The sequence below is a fragment of the Stenella coeruleoalba genome, assembly GCF_951394435.1.
Source record: "Stenella coeruleoalba genome assembly, chromosome: 20".
In the NCBI taxonomy this organism is placed as follows: Eukaryota; Metazoa; Chordata; class Mammalia; order Artiodactyla; family Delphinidae; genus Stenella; species Stenella coeruleoalba.
The window spans coordinates 26,529,294-26,554,684 of NC_137166.1; the positions used below are offsets into that span (position 1 = coordinate 26,529,294).

Below are 25,391 nucleotides of genomic sequence, written 5' to 3' on the forward strand. Positions count from 1 at the left end.
AGTTCTGCCCTTCAAGATGCTCACAGTCTTATGGATGCTGCATATTCTTTTATAATTGCCCTTTTTTGCAATGTCCTCCTAGGGTGGTGATATGTTTTAGAAGGATCCTGCTAGCTGCTGTATGGGGAATTTCTTGAGGGGCAAGACAGAGTCCAACAGTCCAATGAGAGGAGGGGTTTCTGGTGTGACCCAAGAGAGGACTGTGATGATGTGACCACGTGGATGAGAGGCAGGTGGCTTCTACTTCCTGTGGTAACGAGAGCTGGGCCTGAATCCCAGCTCAGCCTCTCCCTGGCTATAGACTTTGGGCACCAACTTCTTGGCATCATTGTGAGGAATAAATGAGGGAATAAATGTTTAGTAGTAGTAGTAGTAGTAGTAGTATTCCAGACATATTCTCGAGGTCAACTGGGGAATGTGGGAGGTGATGGAGAGCTGGATCAAGGATGACTCTTGGATTTCTGGAAATGGGTAGGCAAGTCAGACATGACTCAACGATGAGCATGTCAGGTCATGATGGGAGGGCATATTTGGGATCTGTGGGTGGAATAAGTTCAGGCCTTCACATCTCAGCCCTGGCTCGCTCTGAATCCTGGTCTTCACCCCCATGAGCAGGGCAGGGTGGATCCAGCATAGGCAGCCAGAGGGACAGAACTGATTAGAAAAAACAACGGGCCAACTATCTGAAAGGCTAGACCCTATCAAAGGTGCTCTGTGTGGCCCTGGGTAATTCACCTTACTGGCTGGGGCCTGAGCTCACACATATGTGAATGAGGGAGACAACTGGGCCCAGCCCTGGCCTCCCAGACACCGAGCCATGAAGTACAGACGACAGTGATGTTGAAACACCTCCTCTTCCTTCAAGATCCACTCACGTGTCACCTCCTCCTTGTCACCTCTCCTGGTTCCCCAGCCAGAAGCAACCCCTCTCCACTCTGGGCTCCTAGAACCTCCACACTATGGGCACGTACTTCCTTATACCCACCTCACAGCTCCCGCACAAAGTGGCATACACAGGCCGCGCGCTGCCATGTCTGCCGCACATCCTCCCTGCAAGGATGTGGAGGGAGACCAGCATAAGCCCAGGGCTGGTCAGCATAAGCCCAGGGCTGGTCCAGAACCCAGAGCTAGTCATGATCCCAGCTGACAGGGGAATTAGCGTCCTTCAGGTGAGGCGTCTGAATGTGAAGCACACCACAGGGAACACAGGGGAATCAAGACACACCCAGGGGGTGCACACGGGGAGCCACAGATGGACAACATTAACAAAGGATTTTAAAAAATCATTTATTAAAATCCTCAGTTATCAGGTGGAGGTGGGTGGCTTTTCCAGAGTGATTTTACACACACAGAGAAGTGTTTGGAGACATTCTGTGAGCCAGTGGGAGAGGTTTCCAGAGGGTCCACCAGCCAAAGACCAGTACATTCTGTGGCGGCTCTGAAGATGCCCTCTGACCATGAGGAGGGGCAGAGACACCAGAAACTACCCCCACACACACTCCGTCTCCTGCTAGCAGGAGTGCCTGCACTCAGGCCTCCCCCAAGCTCTTTTTCCAAGGCTGTGCATTTCCCGAGGGCAGGCTGGGCATGGAGGACTAGGGTTGAGGGGATATAAAAGGCCCCAGTCAGTCCAAAGAAAGGGCTGCTTCTTCAGATGAGGTGGCCCTCAGCCAGCACCATCCCCTCCCCACCCAAGGCCACTAAGGCAGCCCAGCATCCCCTACCCTGGGCTCAGGTGGCCTCTTCTGTCCTCTTCAGGATGCATGCAAACAGGGCACACCTAGACACTTGCACAGAGTCACACCCCACTCACTGACTTCCACATATGCACACAAATGCAAGACACGACAAGGTCACATTCAAACAGTCACCCCAAGTGCACATGAACATTCTCCATAGACTCCAAAGATAGGCATACAGCTACTCATACACACATGTGCACACACACACACACACACACACCATGTACACGCGGGCCCCTCATAAGTACTCTCTCCTTATATAATTTATATAAATATCTACATAGTAGCTGCTGGGGGCTGCTACTTAGATCCCCTGCCCTCTTTCCACTGAACCCATTCACTTGCCAGGCAAGGTCACGCAGCAGGACAGAAAGTCAATGCACAGGTACAAAAGCCAGGCCCCCTCGCCCTGTTCAGGACCACTCTTCAGGGCCGTTATAGCGTCAGAGCCTTTGTTCTTGCTGCAACACAGCTCCTCCCTCTATCCAGTCCTGCTTCAGTCATTCCCCCAGGTGGTGATGGCCAGAATGCTCCCCAAAAAAGTATGAGTCTGTGCTGAGCTCTCTTTCCTTAAGGGTCTTCAGTCCCCTGGCCTGGAAGAGACTACATCTTTTCTACCTGCTGCCTGAGGTTGACCTGCAGCACCAAATCCACAGCCTGGGCCTGGGCAAAAGCCCCAAGATGATTCCTGGACAGGCCACCAAAGAGCTGACTCCAGGCTGGGAATAGATCAGGGAATCCTCCTAGCTATCTGCATTTGGTACTGAAATTGGCAAAAGGAATCTAGCCTCAATCTGTGCTTTTGTTCCTAGTCTCAAACCATAGTTGGCTATGTGACCTTAGGGAATACTTCCCTACTTTGGCCTCAGATTCTCCATACATATAGTGGGAAGTCTGGAGTTTGGGACACAGGCTTCCTGTGACATCTATAAAGGGCTGCAAGGCATGGTTTAGATCTACGCTGCTCCAGTGTGGTCCACTGGTCAGCAGCACTGGCCTCATCTGGGAACTTATTAGAAAAGCAGAATCGTAAGCCCAACTCAAGACCTGTTGAATCATAATCTGCATTTTCACAAGACCCCTGGGTGGTTCCGATGCACATTACAGTGTGAGAAGCACCGTCCTGAATAAGCTCGGAAAGCCCTTTCTGTTTCTAGAGTTCTATGATACACTACTTCACCAGGATTGGGATGGAGGGTGTGGGCCTTTGGGTTGAGAGGGGTTACTGATTTGCCAGCGAAGTTTTGTCTTTATTGATCCCTGGTGACCAGTCAGCTTTCATGACTCCAGCAGAATTCCCAGCTGTGGTAAGAGTAATTTTAAAAATAATAATACAAACGATGATGAGGGTTGAGGACGGTGAAGAACGGACTTCTCTGTGACTCAGGACCTCCTCACTATTAGACATTCCTGTCCCCTTTCACCCAGGAGAATCCAATGAACATCTGGATCTACCTGGAGCCCTGGGGGCTGACTTTTCTGAGCTCATCCCAGAAACACTTCCTCTGGGTCTAACAGAGGGTGACCAGGAAATGGACTTTGTGGGGCAGAAATGCCACGCCAGCCCTTGACTACCCATCTCCATATTTTTATGCTAGAGAAATACATTTTATCTTGATTAAGCCAATTATTTTGGGTCTCTGTTATCTGCAGACAACCCCAATTTTAACTGATACACTGGGAATTATTTCAGATTCCTTTTCTACTTCTCCCTGCATTTAATCACCAAACACTTTTGATTCTTACTCCATGATATGTCCCAGATCTGTAACCTTTTCTCCATCATTACTACTTCTACCTGAATTCAGACAACCAAGAATTTCTTGCCTGGATTATTGTGTCAGCCTTCTTTTGACCTTGTCTCCCTACCTCTTAGGAGTGTCCTTTCCAATCCACCTTTCATACCAGCGACTCAAATTAGCTTTCTAATGAGAAAGTTAAATGTATATGTGACAGAGACCCACACCCAGAATGGTGATAATCGTTAATATTATCTGTAATTTTTTATGAAGCAAATATGACGAAGTTGTCTTACTCCCTCCATAAGAGCAAATATCCTCTTGTGCCCTCCTGATCCTGAACTGAAGTCTCCTTGGTGTATTCTTTCAAACTTTTACATACCGTGATGTTGAAACACCTCCTCTTCCTTCAAGAGGAAGGCCTGTGAATGAATGTATCGCTAGACCCTTTGATAGGGTCTAGCCTTTCAGATAGTTGGCCCGTTGTTTTTTCTAATCAGTTCTGTCCCTCTGGCTGCCTATGCTGGATCCACCCTGCCCTGCCCATGGCGGTGAAGACCAGGATTCAGAGCGAGCCAGGGCTGAGATGTGAAGGCCTGTGAATGAATGTATCGTATGCTTTTGTGTATTTTAAAATTTTATCTAAACGGCGCCATATTATACCTATAGTTCTGCGACTTGCTTTTTTACGTTTTTGAGGTCTATACGTGTTGATACCTATAAACTGAGCTCATTCATGTCAGTAGTAACAGCTACCTCTTCGGTCAGGTCCGTCGTCATTAAATGAAGGAAGCGTGTCGAGCGCTGTGAACGGCAATAAACTGTGTTGTCACTGTTTTCCGGGACCACGTGGCGCCGGCGGTGCAGACACCCCAGCAGCGGGACCCAAGGCCTCACGGAAGCCAAGCCGCTCCGCTCCGGCCGCCAGAGTGCGCTGTGACGCGGCTCGGGGCCTGGCGGGAGGCCGCTCTAGCCTCGCCCGGGGAAGTCGCTGTCCTTACCTTCAGCAGGACCCTGCGCCTCCGTGTCCGTGCCCGCTGGCATCTCCGCTCCGTCCTCCAGCTACCCACTGCCCTGTCGCCGCCCACCATGGCCCTGCTGCACTCCGGCCGCGTCCTGTCCGGAATCGCCGCCGCCTTCCACCCAGGCGTCGCTGCCGCGGCTTCTGCCAGAGCCAGGTAAGCGGGGGGAAAAGGAGCCAGGGCGACGGGCCTGCGAGCTGCCGACACCTCAGAACATCTAACCCGCCTTCAAAGCACACGCGTGCACCCTCACACACCAACTTTCTCTGCTACTCCCTCGGCTTCACAGGGGGCTGAGGATTGAGCGTCCGCGCCTCACAATGACCCTTCAGGTCCTACCTCCCACCCCTCCCATGCCCCTAGGACTGTCGGAGAGCCTGCCAACGCGTTCCCCTGGCTTAGGAAGTGTGGCCCTCTACGGCACCCGGACTCCCATTCAAGGTGGAGAGGTCACGACACGCAGATTCGGCGCAGTGCGGGTGGGGGCAAGGGGAGAGCCCCCGGGCTGTGGCGCCGAGCCGGCCTCGCGCGGATTGGCTGCGGCGCCGGGAATACCTCGCGCTAGTTGGCTGCGGCGCCGGGCGGGGATGGGGGATGGGGGGCGTGAGCCCTTGACCCGCTGCTCTGGGGGGTGGCGGGGCTCACCTGTTGGGGTCTCCCTGGGCCGTGGCAGGGCTGGAGAGGCGGCGGCTGGCTCCCGTTTGTGTGCCGGGGGAAGAAAGCTCAAGGGAGGAAGGTTTTCAGGGCCCTGGCTTTCGGGCTTGGCGTTCCTCCCCGCATCCTGTGACCTTGGCGCGCGGCATTCTCCCGCCTGTGTCGCCTCCTGAGTCACCGGTGATCCCCTCCCCCTGGCCCTTTGACCCTTGGATGTTAAGAGTCGGGGTGTAGTGACTTTTTTTTCCCCGTTTTATCCCTTAGGAGGTCTGGCTGTAGGGAAGTTGCCTTTCTTCCCCTCCCTCTTGCTCTGCTCTTCGTTTAGTATTTGCTAATCGCAGCCAGGCACTGGACCAGATACTCGTGCTAGATGCAGCGGTGAACAAGCCTGACGGAGGGACCGGTGTCGCTCAAAAATTTCCAAATATGTAATTTCAAACTGTGTGATGTGTTGCAGAGAAAAGGTTACAGAGCATTAAACGAGTTAGTAATCCCTTCCTAGTGGAGAGAGCCAAGCCAGGCTATATAATTCACACAAGAAGCCGATTTGGGAGAGTGCCCTTAATGACTACCTAATCAGGAACCGAGTCTCCAAACCACCCCAATCAGACCTTAACTCCAAAGAGCAAAGCCTTGACACCTCATACCTGCCTTGGCCTTTCGTTTGAATGTATGCACGGTGTCTTTAAGGCGGCAGAACAGTTTGTCCTTACCAAAGCCCCACACTCTTGGCAGTACAGTTTTGCCCAGGCTTTCACACTTTCTTCTTTACCTAATTTGGTTCCTTCTTGGCCCACTGTCAAGGTGTGCCCTTGTTTTTTTTTGCCTTACACGGGCCCCTCACTGTTGTGGCCTCTCCCGTTGTGGAGCACAGGCTCCGGACGCGCAGGGTCAGCGGCCGTGGCTCACGGGCCCAGCCGTTCCGCGGCATGTGGGATTCTCCCGGACCGGGGCACGAACCCGTGTCCCCTGCATCGGCAGGCGGACTCTCAACCACTGCACCACCAGGGAAGCCCCAAGCTGTGCTCTTAAGGCAGCCTACCTGGACTAGAATTAGGGAGGGGTTGTCATTTATGCAGCAGATTTGGAGAACAGAAAATAGTGCCTAAAATTATGGGCAAGTGAAAGTCTGTTTCACCATTGTAGTAATCTTAAAATCTTAAATAGTAATCTTAAAATAATCTCTTGTTTTATGGATTTGGTTGAGTGGCCTACAGCTCTGCTTACAAAGTGCTTGGTGAAATCCCTATGGGTGTTACCTTTTAGTCTCTCACTTTGACAGCCTAACTTGTTTTTCTTTTGTGTCTTTTCCACATTAGAATGTGAATTCCATGAGAGCAGAGACTGTATCTATTTTGTTCACTGTTATAATATAGTATTTCAGGACGTAGAACAAATTGAGTATTTTAATTTTAAACCTTGATTTTTAAATTAATGCAATGGAAACATATGACATTTTAGCATTGTACCTTAGTTCAAAGTCTAAACATAGGGGAACCAGAGTGGTTCAGAATGTGTACCAAAAAAGTCTTAAAATATTTGAGCCCCTGCAGTTGAGGAGGTGCTGTTCAGGTTTAACAATGATGCATGATTCAGTGATAGAACCAGATGCCATATCTAACTATGATTGTTAACTGTTCAGACAACAAGGAAGTTAAGAATCTCCACTCCTGCCATGGTGGATATGATCTTTACCTAAAGCCAAATGGTAAAATTGGAAAACATTCAAACAACTAATTGAAGTTTTTTTTTTATTTATTTTTTTTTAAAAAACAGCTCATCTAATACAATGAAACCTTGGCAGTTGGTATTCTGAAGGACTGAGGATTGATCCTATGACATACTTAATTTTCATACTTGGGTCATTTAAATGGAACTCTCTAAGTTCAAGTGTTCCTATAGCTGCATTTTTTATACAGAAGGAACTAACCTTTAACCTTTTCTTCCTGACCTGTGCTGTAAAAGCATAGTAGCATGAAATCAGACATAGTCACAGGTCAGTGAAGAAAGGAAAATATGCTAATGTATTTTTATTATAAATACCTATTCTTAATTATTTAATTCTCATTATTTAATTTGTAGTTAAATAACTGAAGGAGTATCATGAGACCCTTTAGAAAGGCAGTGCTCAGTAGTGGTACAATAACCAGTAAGAAGATCGTAATTGTAGTATTGTCTTTGCCATTTTTTAGCTCTATGATCATGAGCAAGTTAATTAACTTCTCTTCTTATTTTAAAATAAGAATGTGAGGGAAAACATTCTAAAAACTATAAAGCACTAGGTAGACTCCCAGAAAAATTGCAAGGTATTTGAGTTGGAAATGCTTATCTGAATACTTTGTACCTAACATCTTTTGGCTGGCTGGTCAATATTGCTCAATGGCTGAAGCTTTGCACTTTTGTCCAAAGTACATAGATAGGAATACTTTGTAGGCCGCAAGTTATCAGTATCAATTTTGTCCCTGGAACACTCTTGGTTTCCTCTAGTACTGTCCCTTAAAATCATTAGAGTTCTTACAATGTGGGCGTGATCTTTATCCTTAGAAGGAATGGAATAATAAAGGGCATAGAGGACTGAAACATCATTACTGATATAGGACTGACTAATCAAATTAAGTATTCCTGCTCCTTTATTTAGATTGTTTCAGATTTAATGTTTTGAAATTTTTTTAGAATCCTTCTTAAAAGATACCACTCTCAATCAGTTCTCTGCTAGAAGACTTAAGGCTATGATTTCTGAATTTCTCTACTAGATAAACTTTTTAAAGAACTTGACAAATAAGTGCTTTTCACACCCTTTAATAAGAATGGTGCCTTCTCCTTGTGGTTTAGGAGCAATGGCTCTGTCATTGTTGATGGAAGGCCCTGGAAACAACCATATTTTTAAAATTGAAAATTGTTTATTAAAAGTTCTCTGTATGTCATTGGGCATTCAAGGTGTTCCTTGCACTCATCAGTTAATGACAGTGATATAGGTGGGCAGGTGGCTACATGTTTTCAGGGTCTGAATCATGGGTAGGACATAATGAAAGCTTTTGTCAGGCCCAGTTCAGAAGTTGCTTCGAGGTAGTATCTGTTTCTTACTATTGCTTAGATACTGGGACAACCAAGCAGCCTAGAACACTGAAAAAAGAATGAGAAGGATTTTGAGTCCTGGCAGTAGTGCTAGTGAAGAGGAAGAATGATAACATCTCAGAGACTCCAGAGAAAACTAAATAGTAATAATTGAAAAGCAGGAAAGACCTGCATTTGGTCATAAAGTTATGACTTATGCTCCTTGAATTTTTTACATACTTGGCCTCACCAGTCTTCATACTAGGGGCAAGGTGGTTATAAATAAAAGTGTAGTAGTAATAATTTAGTAACAGTGATACCAGCTAACATCAAGCACTGTGTATCAGGCTCTGTTTTTGACTGTTTTATATTTAATAGCTCCTTTCATCCTTGTAACAGCCCTGAGAGATAGGTACTGTTGTGCCCCCATTTTACAGGTAAGAAAAATTGAGACTTAGAGAATTTCGTTGATTCGCCTGTGCTCACACAGCTGGTAGGTGGCTGAGCGTTTGAATCCATGCAGTTTGCCCTACTGACATTGCACAGGGCAAGCTATTAAAAGAAGTAAAAGCCTGGGACATCTGAAAATGGAATAATCCACCCTTTGTTAAGAGAGAATTAGCTGTACATACCAATTACAGCTACTGAGACTGAGACAATTTTCAGCTTGTCAGGAGAGCTTAAAGTTATTTTTTAATTCTCATTTTTTATACATTTTTAAAATATTTATTTATTTATTTAATTTGTCTATGCCGGGTCTTAGTTGCGGCACACGGGATCTTTGTTGCTGCGTGCTCATTGCTGCACGTGGGATCTTTAGCTGTGGCATGCGAACTCTTAGTTGCAGTATGGGGGATCTAGTTCCCTGACCAGGGATCAGACCCGGGCCCCCTGCGTTGCGGGTATGGAGTCGTAGCCACTGGACCACCAGGGAAGTCCCTATTTTTTGTACATTTTTTAAAGGTTACTTTCCATTTACAGTTATTACAAAATATTGGCTGTATTCCCTGTGTTGTGCGATACATGCTTGAGCCCATCTCACACCCAGTAGTTTGTACCCGCCACTCCCCACCCCTATATCACCCCTCCCCCATCCCCACTGGTAACCACTGGTTTGTTCCCCGTATCTGTGGGTCTGCTTCTTTATTCATTAGCTTGTTGTATATTTTAGATTCCACATATAAGTAATATCATACAATATTTGTCTTTCTCTCTGACTTAATTTCACTTAGCATAATGCCCTCCAAGTCTATCCGTATTGCTGCAAATGGCAAGATTTCGTTTAAAGGATATTTTTTTAATGTAAAATCATGACTCATACAAATATAAAATAACGAATATTGTTAAGCATTTTAACTCAATAAGTAATGAGGAAATCAGTAAGATGTTACAACCAGTTCTAAATACCTGGCAATTCTCTGTCATCCTCTCCACCTCTACTGCCCCCGTCCTGGTTCAAGCCCTCATCTTTCTCTCTCTCGCTGGGTGCTGAACCAGATTTTTCAGTGATCCTTCTGCGTTTCCCCTCCTTCTCTGCATTCAGTACCCCACCTTGTGACCAGATGAGCTCTAAAAATGCAAGTCTCCTCGTGTCACTGTTCTTACCTGATCACCATCCCCCCTCCAAAAAAAACCTTAAATGATTCTGTATATTTTCACTACATCCAAAGTAGAGCCCAGGAACCTGTATTTTAATAAGCTTTCCAAATGATGCCCTTAACAAGTTTGGGAACAGGATAAAACGCAGTCCCTTTGGTTGGATGTCACAGAACACCCTTACATTGGTCCTTGCTTACTTCTCTAGTCTCATCTTTTACCACTCACAACTTCTCACTGCCAAATTACTTGAGCTATCCTTTGCCTGGGAATCCAGGTCAGGTTTGGACTGCTTTGAAAGTGTACACATGCACCCTGTCCTCCCCAGGATGATTCAGGTGCCTCTACCTTTTGCTTCTCACAGCATTTGTATTAATATTATTGGCCTCCACTCTTCTGCAAGGTGCTTTGAAGTCATGCATTGTTGGATTATTGGTGTCTATTGCTATATCATGTGCATGGTAGACAGGAAAACATTTGTTGAAATGGATTTTTGGCAGATCCAAGATGTCTTTGGCCATGGAAATCTAGTTGCTGTGACTGATGTCTTAAATTTCCCATTTCAGCTCCTGGTGGGCTCATGTGGAGATGGGGCCCCCAGATCCCATCCTGGGAGTCACAGAAGCCTTTAAGAGAGACACCAACAGCAAAAAGATGAATCTGGGAGTTGGTGCCTACCGGGATGATAACGGAAAGCCTTACGTGCTCCCCAGTGTCCGGAAGGTAAGCTTGCCAGACGTCTGTTTGATGGGGATGAATAACTGAAGGGCACTCCTGAAGAGAGACAGAAAGACTCCTGGACTGGGAGTCAGGAGACCTGGGTTCTAGTTCTGATACTGCTTGAATCAGGTAGGTTGTCTGGGCTGTAGTCTCCTTGGCTATAAAAGTGAGAGGTTGGAACTATATGGTCTTTTCCAAGATTGAACTTCTATGATTATCTGTAAAACAGGCAGAGTGTCATGTTTTATCCTGAGGATGCACAAAAGGACCAAGCATTTAAACATTGTCTCTTGGTGATAGGAATAGCCCTTTGTGGATGAGGGTTACCATTGTTATTTTCCATTTCTCTCATTTTGATTGCCTTAATAAAACCCTCCTACCCAGGCGTGTTCCGTTCTTTCTTCCTATTGAACTATAGAATAATTTTCTTTATTTTGTCGTATTTTTATTAGTAGTCTTTCTATTGGTTATCACAACTTAAATAATGTAACTAATTTCCTTAGAACAGTGTTTTGTTTTGTTTTGGCTGCGTTGGGTCTTAATTTCTTTGTGCGTGGGCTTTTCTTTAGTTGCAGCAAGCGGGGGCTACTCTTTGTTGCGGTGCATGAGCTTCTCATTGCAGTGGCTTCTCTTGTTGCGGAGCTCAGGCTCTAGGGTGCATGGGCTCAGCAGCTGTGGCTCGCGGGCTCTAGAACACAGGCTCAGTAGTTGTGGCGCACGGGCTTAGTTGCACATCCTGCAGCATGTGGGATCTTCCAGGACCAGGGCTCGAATCCATGTCTCCTGCACCGGCAGGCGTATTCTTAACCACTGCGCCACCAGGGAAGTCCCAGAACAATTTTTTAAAAGAAAGTATGTGTTTCCTTTCCATCTGCACCTCCTCTGATGAAATATGTGCTGCTCTGTCACTTCCAAACATGGGGTAGTGACGTGTTGTTCCTGCATATAGCAGAACTAGGCATCCTGAGTGAAAGTTACAGAAGCATACTTTGGGGTGGGAATAAAGAACCCTCTGATCATCTGAGCTGCAGTAGGCTGGCTCAGGCCCTCTTGAGCCACTGTAGTAACAGAGCATGGGCTGAATGAACCACTGAAAGAAGAAATTTCTGAGTGTATGGGAGTGTGGATTAGGTGTCCTCTCTCTAATTCTCTGAGTAGAAAAAAGGACTCAAGAAATGGTTGTGATGAGAAGACTCACAAAAAACTGCTGGCTACTGGGTCTCAGGTCATGCAGGGATTGCTTTTGTTCTCAGTAAATCAGTTTAAAGTATTCAGCAGGTGTTAGCTATTGATAGAAGCTGAAACACCACCACACACTTTTGTACATTACCTCTTAACTCTTCACCTCAGTCGTATGAGGTGTAGAAACAGCTGTTCCCCCATTCAACAGGTGAGCAAACTGAGGTTCAGGGAGGTTAATAAATCACCCAGTGTCACAGCTAGTAAGGGACAGCCAGGCCTCTGACTCCAAAGCCTGAAGATATGTGACTATTACTATTAACCTTTTGAAGTTCTTAGACTGGTATATACCTTGAAATACTTCTTTATGTATTTGTTTTGGTTTTATCATCTTATATCTATTTTAAGTGTTGCTCTTAAACCTTGTTCTTGTGCATCCCAAGAATGCCATTTTTTTTAAACCAAGAGACACCATATACCTACCCATTCACATAAAACCTAACTTAATGGGCTTCCCTGGTGGCGCAGTGGTTGAGAATCTGCCTGCCAGTATAGGGGACACAGGTTCAAGCCCTGGTCCGGGAAGATCCCACATGCCACAGAGCGACTAAGCCCGTGCACCACAACTACTGAGCCTGCGCTCCCTGCTCTCTGCAACTAGAGGAAGCCCGTGCACAGCAATGAAGACCCAATGCAGCCAAAAATAAATAAATAAAATTTTTTTAAAAGTCTAACTTCTAAAAATAAAGTAAAATATGATAAAAATTTAATATTCCTGTTCTGTAATATAAGATATATTCTACTTACCCTTCTTCTTGAACAATATCTCCGAATTTTTTTAAAAGGCTTTACTTCCAAAATTTAACTTATAAAACATTAGATATTATTCATGGTAATTCCAGGTAAGGAGAAGAAACTAAATGGATGCATTTTCTCTTGTCTAGGCAGAGGCCCAGATTGCTGCAAGAAATTTGGACAAAGAATACCTGCCCATTGGGGGACTGGCTGAATTTTGTAAGGCATCTGCAGAACTAGCCCTGGGTGAGAGCAACGAAGTGTTGAAAAGTGGCCGGGTAAGGAGAACAGACTCTGGCACCATACGGGTCTCTTTAAATCTAGCAGTTTAAACAAATATGAAATAATTTAAATAAGAAAAGATACACCACTTTGTGTGTGATGATTGTTTTGAGGTAGCCGCACGATGACTAGTATCTCTTCTTTAGGTAGTAAATTGCCACTAATTCAATAAAAGATTTCATATAATACCAATTCCAAAAATGTAGTAGTAATCCTAAAAATGTAGTGATTTGACTTAAGATTTGACAGTTTTTGCTGTTAGTCTCTGTGTGTGCTTATGTTCATTTTACACTGAATGGCTTTGAGGAATGCCAAACTATGTCAAGTTTTAAGGCCTATAATTAGGTCCCACCCTCATGTCCCAAGCTGCCAGCTTAGGTAGAGGAAACAGGCAGAAAACAAGCCACGGGGTGACTGTCAGGGCCAGGACAAGCCTGGCACTCCTCTGCCACCCCTTCACAGCCAGCTTGGATGTTGAAAGAGCAGACCATGCTCCCTCCATGCTGTCTCCCTCCTCAGAGGGCAGAGAGCATCACTGCAGCCAAGAGGTGAAGCATAAGTGGTTCCCAGGTGTCTCCTCCCTCCAGCTCCCTGGGGGCCCTCTTAACTGTGGAAGAAAGAGGTCCCTAAAGGTCACTGAACATAAGCTTTTTACAAACAGATTCTTGTATGCACCCACAGAGTAAACACAGGCCCAGCACTTGTAGTAGAAGACTCACATCATGCAGGTGGGATGCAGCCAGCCAGCCTGACATGTGGTCTCATGTGCATTATAGTTTCCTTGCTTTTGAAACAAATGTGGTTTTTTAATAGATTTGTGTGTTTAAATATTTATTTTTCTGGGTAAACCTCGACCCCAGGGTAATGTAGTAATGATCCTAAGTCATGGACAAAATATGGTTTGATTGCTATCCATATAATCAACCACCTGTTAACCTCTCATTAAAACGTCTGTATTTTTCTGTAATTTTTGCTTAGTCTGTGTATCATCTAGCGAATTGTAACCTAAGTGTAAGACTGGCCTATCTTAAAATCACATCAGCTTCTCTTTTATAAATTGCTATGCCTTTCTGATTCTTATTATCAGATTTACAGTTAGGTTTTTATTTCTAACATGCCAAAGTTTGCACAGGCAAACTTTGTTTACTAAAGAGTTTGTTAGTAGAGTTCCCCCTCCCGCCATTTAATCCATTGCCTCCCAGTCCAGAAAGTAGATTTATGTTTTGTAGAGCCTTGTACTTCTATGGTGCCTAAAAACAAAAACAAAAAAACCCTACTGTAGCTTCTTACTCATCCCCTAAAGTTGACCAATTTGAAGATTTACCTCATGCCATCTCCCTGTTACCCAAAAAGTATTTTCAGATTATGAAAACTCATAGAATATTATTCATGTAATAATGTTGTTCTAATATACTTGTTGACTTTTTTTTGTGTGTGTGTGGTACGTGGGCCTCTCACTGTTGTGGCCTCTCCTGTTGCGGAGCACAGGCTCCAGACGTGCAGGCTCAGCGGCCATGGCTCACGGGCCAAGCCGCTCCGCGGCATGTGGGATCTTCCCGGACTGGGGCACGAACCCATGTCCCCTGCATTGGCAGGCAGACTCCCAACCACTGTGCCACCAGGGAAGCCCACTTGTTGACTTTTTAAGATGACTTGCTTTTTGATGTTCAGAGAGTCATTCAATTTCATATAAGTCTAGAATAATATTTTAATGTAGTGACTGTTCATCGTGTCTTTTTTTCTCTGTATAAATCACTCCTTTTTCATATCTCGTGGGGGGCTGTGTCCTGAAAGTTTCTCATATAACACAGTATGATACTAACAACTTTCAGGGCAGGCCATAAGGAATTAGCTTCCACATCAGCACAGGTGTTAGAAACTGAAGAGCCAACTCTTTTGAGAACCTGTAAGGAGAGTTGTTCTCTCTTAGAAAATGGAATGAAACAGTAGTACTGTTCTCTTGTTTCTAAATATTCATTTGGAAGGGTGTCTTCATCTTCTGAAGAAAGAAGGGTACTGACCATACGGTGCCTCCCTGTGGGCTTGAGCTCAGGTTTGTTAAGTCGTGGGCCCGTAGAGAGAGCGCTGCACCTCACTGACCAGGGGTGTCTCTCCTTCAGTATATCACCGTGCAGACCATTTCTGGAACCGGGGCCTTAAGGATTGGAGCCAATTTTCTGGTGAGTCTGGAAACTCCTTCTGTAAGACGGTCTGTAAGCTGGGGATGATGGGGTTCCCTCTTGCATATGTGTTTGACTTCTGACCCAGAAGTAGATTTCCTCTTTCCACAAAGCTGGAAGATTTCCGGTTCTTTAATAAATGGAGTTGGGAGGAGAGGGGGGAATGGAATTACTTAGAAGAAATTATAAGGAAGAGATAATTATAATAATAAGTACAATTTATTGAGCACCTACTGTAACTAGGAGCTTTTATATCTTAACTTGTTTAATCTTTCTGAGGGAGATTTAGTTAATGCCATTTTACAGAGGAAGAAAGTGAGGCCCAGACAGGTCCTTGGCTACATAGCCAGTGTAATTGTTGCAGCCTGATTCCAACCCAGGCAGTCTCGCTGCTGAGTCATCACTGTCTCTCAATCTTAGAGAGAAGCCAACTTTCAGTAGAGAAAAATGTCTTCTCAGTTAAATATATCAACGTTTTTGTTGTTGTCTTTGCCTCTCCTTTCTTCATTTTTCCATTCCCTTTCATTCCATCTTTTAGCAAAGATTTTTTAAGTTCAGCCGAGATGTCTTTCTGCCCAAACCAACCTGGGGAAATCATACGCCCATCTTCAGGGACGCTGGCATGCAGCTACATAGTTATCGATACTACGACCCCAAGACGTGTGGCTTTGACTTCACAGGCGCTATTGAGGACATTTCAGTAAGTGTGGCTTTCAGGGCAGGACAGGGAAGGAACAAGGAATAAACCTCCCTGTGGAGATTTGATGTCTCCCACTTAGGTCTCAATATCCAACTTAAAACACTGGGATGAGGGACTTCCCTGGTGGTGGTCCAGTGGTTAAGACTCCATGCTTCCACTGCAGGGGACATGGGTTCAATCCCTGGTCGGGGAACTATGATCCTGCATGCCGCACAGAGCGGCCAAAAAAAAAAACCAAAAATACCAGGATGAGCTAATTCCCAGACCTCATGTTATTTTCGTTACTTATCAAATAATGGTGACCCTATGGCATTTCAGGTAAATGATCTCCTTTAAAGCTGCAAAGTAATCTCTTGGTTGTTGTTCTCTTCAGAAAATACCAGCAGAGAGTGTTATTCTCCTGCACGCCTGTGCCCACAACCCCACGGGAGTGGACCCTCGTCCTGAACAGTGGAAGGAGATGGCTGCAGTGGTGAAGGTGAGGCAGGTGAACTGACCGGTGACTGTTCTGTGTTTAGTAACTAGCCTTGGATGCTTCACTTGGCGAAGTCTTAACAGTGAGAATTAACCTCGAGACTGCATGAAATTTCCACGCATTGTGTAGTTGCCAAGAAAGAACTCCTTGTTTGCATAATTAGCAGTTCTGTAATTGATGATACATGAGCAGTTTGAAAATAATTTTTGCTTCTCAGCTAAGATGTATAGAATTCTGATAAAACTTGTCGCTGGCTAGTCTGCACAATCGGTATCCCCTGGCCCCAGCATATCTGCTGTTGGTGCCTACACTTGCCCTGGTCAGTGGCTCCTTGTTCATCCTTTTATCCTCTTTTTCACATCCCCTCCTGTCTTTTCCACTCTCCTTGGCATTGCCGTTAATTATTCACAGTGATTCTTATTCTTCTGTGAGAGAAGGCACTAGTCAAAATTCCCAAGGAGGAAGATATTCCTGTTGGCTCGTGTCCCCATTCTCATTCCTTTCGGTTTCCCTTTCTTTACGTTCTGTCAAACCTAAGCTGCGAACAGAGTGGGACAGAGAAACAGCATTCAGAGAGCACTTTCAAAATGAGATGGTTATAGTGAGGCTGTCCCCTGAACCCTGGGAATAAGATGGCCTGCCAGAGTCTCATTAGCCCCAGGAAAGGCTGAGGCTCGTCCTGTGTTGGCTGGACCAAAATAACTACCCAGACCACTGTGGGCCTTAGAAGAGCTTCCTGTTTGGACTTCCCTGGTGGTCCACTGGTTAAGACTCCATGCTTCCAATACAGAGGGCATGGGTTCGATCCCTGGTCAGGGAACTAAGATCACACATGCCATGCTTCCTGTCTGACCAGACAGCATTCTGTCCAGGTTGGATTAAGGTTATCTTTTCTTAATGTCTTCTTGAAGGCCCATATCCACCAAAGTATTGAACAAAAAACTATATATGTTGATATATTAACTCTAGGAAAATTAAACATCTCCAAACTGCCACCTGGGGAGAAAACTGTTGACTTTGTCTGAGTGAAGCAGGCATGGTCCCAATAAGCACAGGTAACCATCTGGGGCATCTTGAGAAGAACTGCCTAAAGCTTTGGTCGTCTTTTCTTTCCTTTCCAGAAAAACAATCTTTTTGCATTCTTTGACATGGCCTACCAAGGGTTTGCCAGTGGCGATGGTAACAAGGATGCTTGGGCTGTGCGCTATTTCATCGAACAGGGCATTAATGTCTGTCTCTGCCAGTCCTATGCCAAGAACATGGGCTTATACGGTAAGCTAAAGGACCTAGGGTGATATGTCTTCTGTTGAGACTGAAGAAGTGGTGGGAGAGGGTGCCACAAAGGTGTAGAGTCTTGGAAGGGGTGGGTTGTGCGTGTGCGTGTGTTGTCCGTGTCCCTCTTACCCAGAGAGGAAAGACGGGGAAAGTGGATTTTACTGCTCTAAGCCATATCTTATTCAGTGTCCCTGAATTCCTCCAGCAAAGAAACCTATCACGGCTTCTCTAAACAAAAAGCGACTGCTCTGTGAGCCAGGAAGAGAGATACAATGAAGAGAGACCTGTGACCACTCTGTAGTACTCCAACTTTCTGTTGGAGATTCACCATGCTGGTTGTTGAAAACTTCTTGTTTATAACAAAGCGTTATTTTGTGCTTCTCATGGAAACAGATAACACATAGCGAATGGAATCACGACTGTCTTTAGTATTTTAGATAGGAGAACCAGAAGACAAGATCCATTTTTTCTTTTCAGGTGAGCGTGTTGGAGCCTTCACTGTGGTCTGCAAAGATGCTGATGAAGCCAAGAGGGTAGAATCACAGTTGAAGATCCTGATCCGTCCCATGTATTCCAACCCTCCTCTCAATGGTGCCCGGATTGCCTCCACCATTCTGACCAGCCCGGATCTGCGGAAACAATGGTAAAGGCGCTTTGCCATTCCCCAGCCGTCTGCCCTTCCCACCACTGATCCTTCAGAGCTCCTTTATACTTGGCTTATAGGGACATGCAGTGTCACTCAGCTTCCATATGTGGAAGGGGAGGAAGGAGAGAGGAGTGTACGTTTTGTCAGCACTTTCGAACAAATAAGTTGGTTGTTCCCTGTAAGAGAAAACATTGGTCTAGATTAGGGGTTGGCACACTATGTTCTGCAGGTCAAATCTAGGCTGCCCCCGTTTCTTGATGAATTGTGTAGGGATGCTCTCATGTCACAACAGCAGAGTTCAGCAGTTGTGACAGAGTCTGCAGCTCACAAAACCTAATATATGTACGATTTAGCCCTTTAGAGAAAGCTTGCCAACCCCTGCTATATATAATTCGGAGTCATGGAAGGTGTGATTTGTTACATAAGAGTTTATCCTGTGTAGCTGATTAACCGAGGGTGTAGATCCCTAAGCAGCTCATTGGATAGAAAAGCTAAGTCTGTGAGAAACTTCTTCCACAGCTCACCTGGTCATCATGGAACAACTGTTTTTTCTACCTTAGATTAATCCTCTGAACATTGAAGTAAATAGAGTCTGGTTCAGGATATTTCTTTTCAGTACAACAGATCTATGCAAGGCTTACCAAAAAATCAACTACTTTTTAAATTAGATCTGTTGTAAAATTAATGTGCGAGTACATTTCAGAAAGTTTGGGCAAGTCACTATAAGCCAGATTTTTTTTCTTTGCCTGTTATTATTCATAGTTGTAACATGAATAGTATGTCCATGTATCATATGTATGTGTAAATATGTTATATATGTGTGTGTAGGGTTGGTTTTGTTTTTGTCACTAAGAATTATTCTAAGCTTTTTTTCTTAATATTTTTAAGTGGTTTTTAAAAATATTTCCATGGTCCTTAATGGTTATCAAGATATTTATTTTTTTAATGTGTTCATTTCAATACTTACTTGAAGTCTGTAGTGTACAGAGATGACAGAGATACTGTGCTAAACTTCCCTTGGGGAGTTTATAATCTAGTGAGAGAGATACACGTATAGCATTGCTACAAGACAGATGGAATAAATGCTGCGTAAAGGAAGAACTATTGATTAGTGGGGAATGCGGGAGGAAGTGATGCAGACAGCAGCATTTGAGCTCTGCCTTGAAGAGAGAAGGCAGAGGAAAGGAAAGGAAAGGAAGGAAGGGGAAAGATGTGCGTGAGGATCAGCACAGGCACGTGATGTGCATCGTGCAGGGTGTGCTTCAAACCAAGTGGGTTTTGTAGCAGAAACACTGAGTGTAAGGAGGGTGGAGAAGGCAGCAAAGCTGGGAAGGTGGGAGCAGGTCGTGTAGCACCTTGATATTGTGAGAAGTTAGAACTTCATTCTGTGGACAACAAGGAGCATGGGGGCGGGAGGGGGCGGGGCGGGGGCAGTGGTTGCTAAGGTGGCCCTGGATCTAGCCATGGCCATGTACTCAGTGCCTTTAGGGCCCAGGCCTCAAAGTGTATGAAGCTGGATGGATAGGACTACAGGAAATATAAAATCATATGCCATCCTTAGTGGGGCTGGGGGCTCCAGCCGGTAATCACAAGGCTGGTGCAGTGTTGCCAGCTTCTTGTTTTTCAAGAGAGGCTACAAATCCACGTCTTTATGTGCATGTACCAAATCTAAGAATGTTTAACTGGGTCAAATAAGACATGATGAAGACTCTTATTTGGCCTTTCATTGGCAGTATGTAACCTCTGTTCTACCTATGCATGACATCATGGTGGAGAGATGGTTTGAAAAGTGAACACGTGAGAACAATGAGATAAATTATTTACAGTCATCTAGTTAGTGAGAGCCAACAGGAATTTCCCATAGCTCCATAGGAACAGAATGAATGAATGGGTAGATTCTGAGGAAGGGGAAGACTGTGTCCTGAATCCAGCGAGCATGCACAGTCAGAGGACTGCCTTCTGTGCTCCCCCAGATAGAATTCACCCTCTCTTCTCAGGGCCTCTCTCAACACAGCACAGTTCTGTCGATTCTTATCCCACCTTGTTCCATAGTCAGTTGTTTGCAGGTTTGCTCCCAGCCACAATGGTAAGCTTTTAAAGGGAGGGGCCGGGTCTCAGTCCTCCCTTTCTCCTCAGCACCTAGCACATGGCTGGGCACATGGTAGGTTCACAGCACACTGTCTTTAATTGTGAAGGCAGCAATGTTTCTTCCATCCATGTTAAAGAATAAGGTTACATTTTACTGTTTAATTTGCAGCTTTTGCCCCTTGAGTAAGGGATGGAGAGCCTTAGTCCTCCTATGTTTTAGAGTGATTTAGTCATTCATTTTTCTTTTTTTTTAAATTGAACATCTAATTGGCTTTATAAAATAATTCATGAATTGGGCAGTATCCATCTAGTAAATAGAAAGGCACTCCGCATTCATTTTTCTTAATAACTCAATTATGTCAGCTATTTTAGTTGCCTGATCAAAATGGTGTTCTGATAGAAAGCAGGATGCTGTAAAATAGCTTTCTTCCGAGACCAGTGACAGCACAGGACTCGGTCAAAAACGGAGAATTGAGGCAAGCTAGAGCAGTACGCAAGGGAGGTAAAAATGCCGGGAACTGGCTTATCTGTTAGTGCTTGGCCGGAATTGAGCTCCATCTTGGGGTTTTTTTTCCAGGTTACAAGAAGTAAAGGGCATGGCCGACCGCATCATTAGCATGCGGACTCAGCTGGTCTCCAACCTCAAGAAGGAGGGCTCCTCCCACAACTGGCAGCACATCGTTGACCAGATTGGCATGTTTTGTTTCACAGGCCTAAAGCCTGAACAGGTGAGTGGACTCCGATTTCTCCGCAGCAGACCAGTTGGTCAGTCCTTGCAAACCAAAATTCCTCAGGTCACCTACCCATTTAGGATTACTCTAAAAACAGTCATTTTGAAGCTTCATTCATAGGTAAAAGAAATATGAAGCTTTCATTTCGTTTTATTCTTTGTTGGTCGTTTACCTGTCTGTATCCTCTATGAGGTTGCAAACTTCTGAAAAACAGAGCTTGTTTTGATCATTGTTATAAACACTGCTGTTTCTCAGAAAGATTCCAGAACAAGCAGGAGCCTGAATATTGATAGGAAGAGTAGCTGTTCCATAGCTGGATTCTGGATCAATTTTTCTACAAAGGCTGAATATATATATAAGATTTTTTTCACCTGGTCACACTTCAGAATTCAACATCCTACTTTAAAATAGCTTTTTATTCTTCTTTCATTCTAAGCTAGCATACCAAATTCTGGGAATAGGGTTTAAGTGAGAAAACAGACCTGTTATTTTCCTGTCCTAACTGTTGGCTAATTGTGCCATGCCAGGGCTGGGGAGACCCCCCTGACCAGGAAGTGCCCACACACTCTTCTCTCTGCAGGTGGAGCGGCTGACCAAGGAGTTCTCCATCTACATGACAAAGGATGGCCGTATCTCTGTGGCAGGGGTCACCTCGGGCAATGTGGGCTACCTTGCTCATGCCATTCACCAGGTCACCAAGTAATTCCCCTGGTCAGAGGGAACAGAGACAACCTTCCTGTCTTCAGCCTCTGCTACTGTGAGATTCACATGGAGGAAGAGGGAGAGTGGATGGTGGTGAGCGGATCATTTTTTTCAACCACAGTACTTTAAAACTCAGCGATTGAATGTGTTTCTCAGAAAAGAATGTGCAGTGAAATAGGGCGGAGGCACCTGTGGCTGGTGTTGGGAACTTTGTGGCTGTAAACCAAACTCTCACTCATCCTTTTATCTCCAGTTTTTCCAACAGAGTTTACATGTACAAGAAAGATACAAGCCCAAAAAATACCTGTCAATCACACCATTGCAATATTTCAGAAGCTTTAACAGAAGCACCTTTTGGTGTTGCGGGTTCCTCTGTAAAACCAGCGTGAAAATAGCACCTATTAGAGGCTTTGTGAAAAGACCTAGTTCTAACATTAACAGTCAACCTCATGTTTGTCCTCCCATGATTGAGCAACCTTATCAACAAACTGTATGACAGAAATCATGTTTTACAGCGAGTCTGCTACCGCTGCAGCAAAGAAAAGATGCAATTTCCCGTCTTATTTAAGAAAAAAAGAAAGAAGGCTCTCCTTTTTAGTACTTGCAGGCATTTTAATGTTCCTCTTCTTACTCACTGCTGTTCTTTTCCTTAGGCACAAAGATCTATAACTAGCCTAGATTTTCATCCTGTTCTACTCCTTGATTGACCATCAGTCCCATCCCATAGGATTTACTTATTTGAAGAATGAAGAACATTATTTACTGCTCATCCCATACCCTCGCTTTTCTTGGCAAAGAATAGCGGAGAGTAGGTAACTGCACTTTATTTCAGCATCCCCTTCAATGATTGTCATCTCCTGTAGGGATGTTGCCTCTGCCCAGTTGGACCTCGTAGCTTTGTTCAGTATGGTTGTGCAGTCACTCATTTCATATCATGAGTCAGGCAATGCAGGGTAGAATCGGGAAAGAGGATGTTCTGGGCTTTGATTTCAACTTTTGTGTGCTGCCAGCTGGGCTCAGGCTTCACCCTTTGGAAGGATAACCACCATTTGCTCTAAATGTAGACTTATTGCAGCCTGGTCTCTCTGTTACAATAAAGTTACTGTAGACCCAACCGCCATTTACCATGTTATCTTTTTTCTTTAATGGGATGAAAGGTTAGGAGTGGGTATATATCCCTGGAATCTGGAATTGTGTCCAGATGACCATAAGCCAAGAGATATTATAGCTGTTTCGAATGTAAACCAAAGCCACATCTTTGTCGTGTCATTCCTCATGTCCAGTCCAACAACGCTGAAAATGTTGGTACAATCCTTTGGACCTTGGTAGACAAGTAAATGGAGTGCCTCAAAGGATCCTGTGGATAGAGGCAGTGATGAGGAGATGGGGAGGGGAGGTGGCAACTTTGGGTGTCTAGAGGAGTCAAGTAGGTAATATAAACAAACAGTGCATGTAAAGTAAAAAAGCGATGTGAACTGGGTGTGAGATGATTGTCAGTGACCAGCCCGCATCCTCAGAGATGAGGCATAGTAGGGAAGTAAGTGACAGGCACTGTGAAAATGAAAGCCCAGGGCTGCAGGTCTTAAATTTTTCAAGTAAAATGGAAATCCTGATTTTTATTTTTTTTTTGCGGTATGTGGGCCTCTCACTGTTGTGGCCTTTCCTGTTGCGGAGCACAGGCTCCAGACGCACAGGCTCAGCGGCCATGGCTCACGGGCCCAGCTGCTCCGCGGCATGTGGGATCTTCCCAAAACGGGGCCCGAACCCGCGTCCCCTGCATCGGCAGGCGGACTCTCAACCACTGCGCCACCAGGGAAGCCCCGAAATCCTGATTTTTATGGGAGGTCTATTGATGCTTAAAAGCTGGCAACTCTTTTTTTTTCTTTTTTTAATGATTTGCAAGCAAGATGCAAACAGTAGATCGTCAGTGTGCAGCCTCTACTATAAAGTTATATGCTCTGTCAGCAGACATCCCAAGGTAATTCTATCATCTTCTGCTTAATGCCAGGAGCCATTCAGGATAGGACAGCTACTGGGCAGACAGGCAGTGGAGCAGGAGTCAGGCCCAGAGCTCAACCACAGCATTCTGATTATTGTTGGGAGGGGAAAGCAGGCTCAACTTGTTCGTTCCCCCTTGCTTCTCCTCGCTCTCTGAGAGACACAGTATATGATGGGCTCACTCCTTCTTGGCTTTCTGTGTTCCTATTGCTAATGGATACACCAAGGTGGTAAAAGGTCAAGTGAATGGACTGATTCCCCGAATGTCTTTGGGAAACTATCTTAAGTGGGGAAACAGTAAACATATTAGTCAGCTGCTCTGTAAAGGAGATGACTGCCTAGCTTAGAAGAAACTGCTTTAAGTCTCCCTCTCTGGAGCCAAAATGATTCAAAGTTGGATGCCAAGACCTCAGCTGGAAAAGGAACTTGACCACCCGACTGACCTTGTTATTTTTAAACACATGTATTTCCAGCTCACTCTGGACCAAGTCCTATTCCTCACTGAAGAGTCATGTAGGGTGTGAACCTGATGTTTTCCTCACAGTTCAGTCTGTTGGCCATCAACCTTTTCCTCATTTCCTACTAGGGTCTAAGATGTTCTTCCACTTGATGGAGGAGGTAGCTTGCCTGCCCAGAAAGAGTAGTCATGCCTTGTTTACCATCAGTTGAGGTAGGATAGTTCCCAAATCTGGATTTTTTTTTATTATTATTAGTTCCCTGGCCTTACCTCTAGGCATTCTGACTCAATATGTCTCAGGTAAGGCTTGCAAATCTATTTTTTTAAATGAGAAAAACAAAACTTTCTAGGTGGTGCAGATACAGCTGATGCATGGGCCAGCCATTGGGCGCTATTAGAACAACTGCCTTAGGCTTACATCTAAACAGCCGGAGTCCAGCTCACTCAACCAACTTGAGAATTTTGTTTGAAACTTTTTTCCTTACTTGTAGGCTGTGGAATTTTTTTTTTTTTTTTTTTTTGCGGTACGCGGGGCTCTCACCACTGTGGCCTCTCCCGTTGTGGAGCACAGGCTCCAGATGCGCAGGCTCAGCAGCCACGGCTCATGGGCCCAGCCGCTCCGCGGCACGCAGGATCCTCCCGGACTGGGGCACGAACCCGTGTCCCCTGCATTGGCAGGCGGACTCTCAACCACTGCGCCACCAGGGAAGCCCTGTGGAAATTTTTAAAATTAATTTTATTGGAGTATAGTTTATTGGAAAACAATTTTAATAGAAATTATTGGTTTATTTGTATCTAATAACTGAAAGACCAACTTTTTCTTTTTTTTTTAAATGATAATCTTATAAAAATGTTGAGAATAGTATTGCAAATCACATAACTGATAAGGGATTCGTATCCAGAATATATAAAGAACTCTTACAACTCGATAATAAAAAGGGGGTCTGAATAGACACTTCTTCATAGAAAACATACTAATGGCCAATAAGCACATTAAAAGATGCTAACATGAGTCATCAGGGAAATGCAACTCAAAACGACAATGAGAATCACTTCATACCCACTAGGATGGCTATAATCAGACAATAACAAGGGTTATCAGGGATATGGGGAAACTAGAACCCTTACACAGTTGGTCAGAATGTAAAATGGTGCAGTTGCTTTAGAAAACAGTCTGGCAGGGCTTCCCTGGTGGTGCAGTGGTTAAGAATCCGCCTGCCAATGCAGGAGACACGGGTTCCAGCCCTGGTCCACGAAGATCCCACATGCCGCGGAGCAACTAAGCCCATGCGCCACAACTACTGAAGCCTGCACCTAGAGCCTGTGCTCCGCAGCAAGAAAAGCCACCGCAATGAG

General features: G+C 45.0%; 1 protein-coding gene across 1 annotated transcript; it reads left to right on the forward strand.

Annotated features, from left to right (window-relative positions):
• The first annotated feature begins 4,379 nt into the window (after positions 1-4,379).
• GOT2 (glutamic-oxaloacetic transaminase 2) lies at positions 4,380-22,956 on the forward strand. Its single transcript, XM_079906243.1, has 10 exons — positions 4,380-4,659; positions 10,374-10,530; positions 12,651-12,779; positions 14,904-14,963; positions 15,502-15,663; positions 16,037-16,141; positions 17,260-17,410; positions 17,891-18,056; positions 20,725-20,875; positions 21,459-22,956. Exons 1-10 carry the CDS (start codon positions 4,571-4,573, stop codon positions 21,579-21,581), a joined length of 1,293 nt encoding a protein of 430 aa, XP_079762369.1. The 5' UTR covers positions 4,380-4,570; the 3' UTR covers positions 21,582-22,956.
• Positions 22,957-25,391: the final 2,435 nt, after the last annotated feature.

Bases quoted from the DNA above. Each gene is read 5' to 3' on its own strand.
- GOT2 (XM_079906243.1), top strand. From the start codon at position 4,571: ATGGCCCTGCTGCACTCCGGCCGCGTCCTGTCCGGAATCGCCGCCGCC. The intron at 12,780-14,903 runs GTAAGGAGAACA...TCTCTCCTTCAG, and splicing joins AAGTGTTGAAAAGTGGCCGG to TATATCACCGTGCAGACCAT. The intron at 18,057-20,724 runs GTAAAGGCGCTT...TTTTTTTTCCAG, and splicing joins CCGGATCTGCGGAAACAATG to GTTACAAGAAGTAAAGGGCA.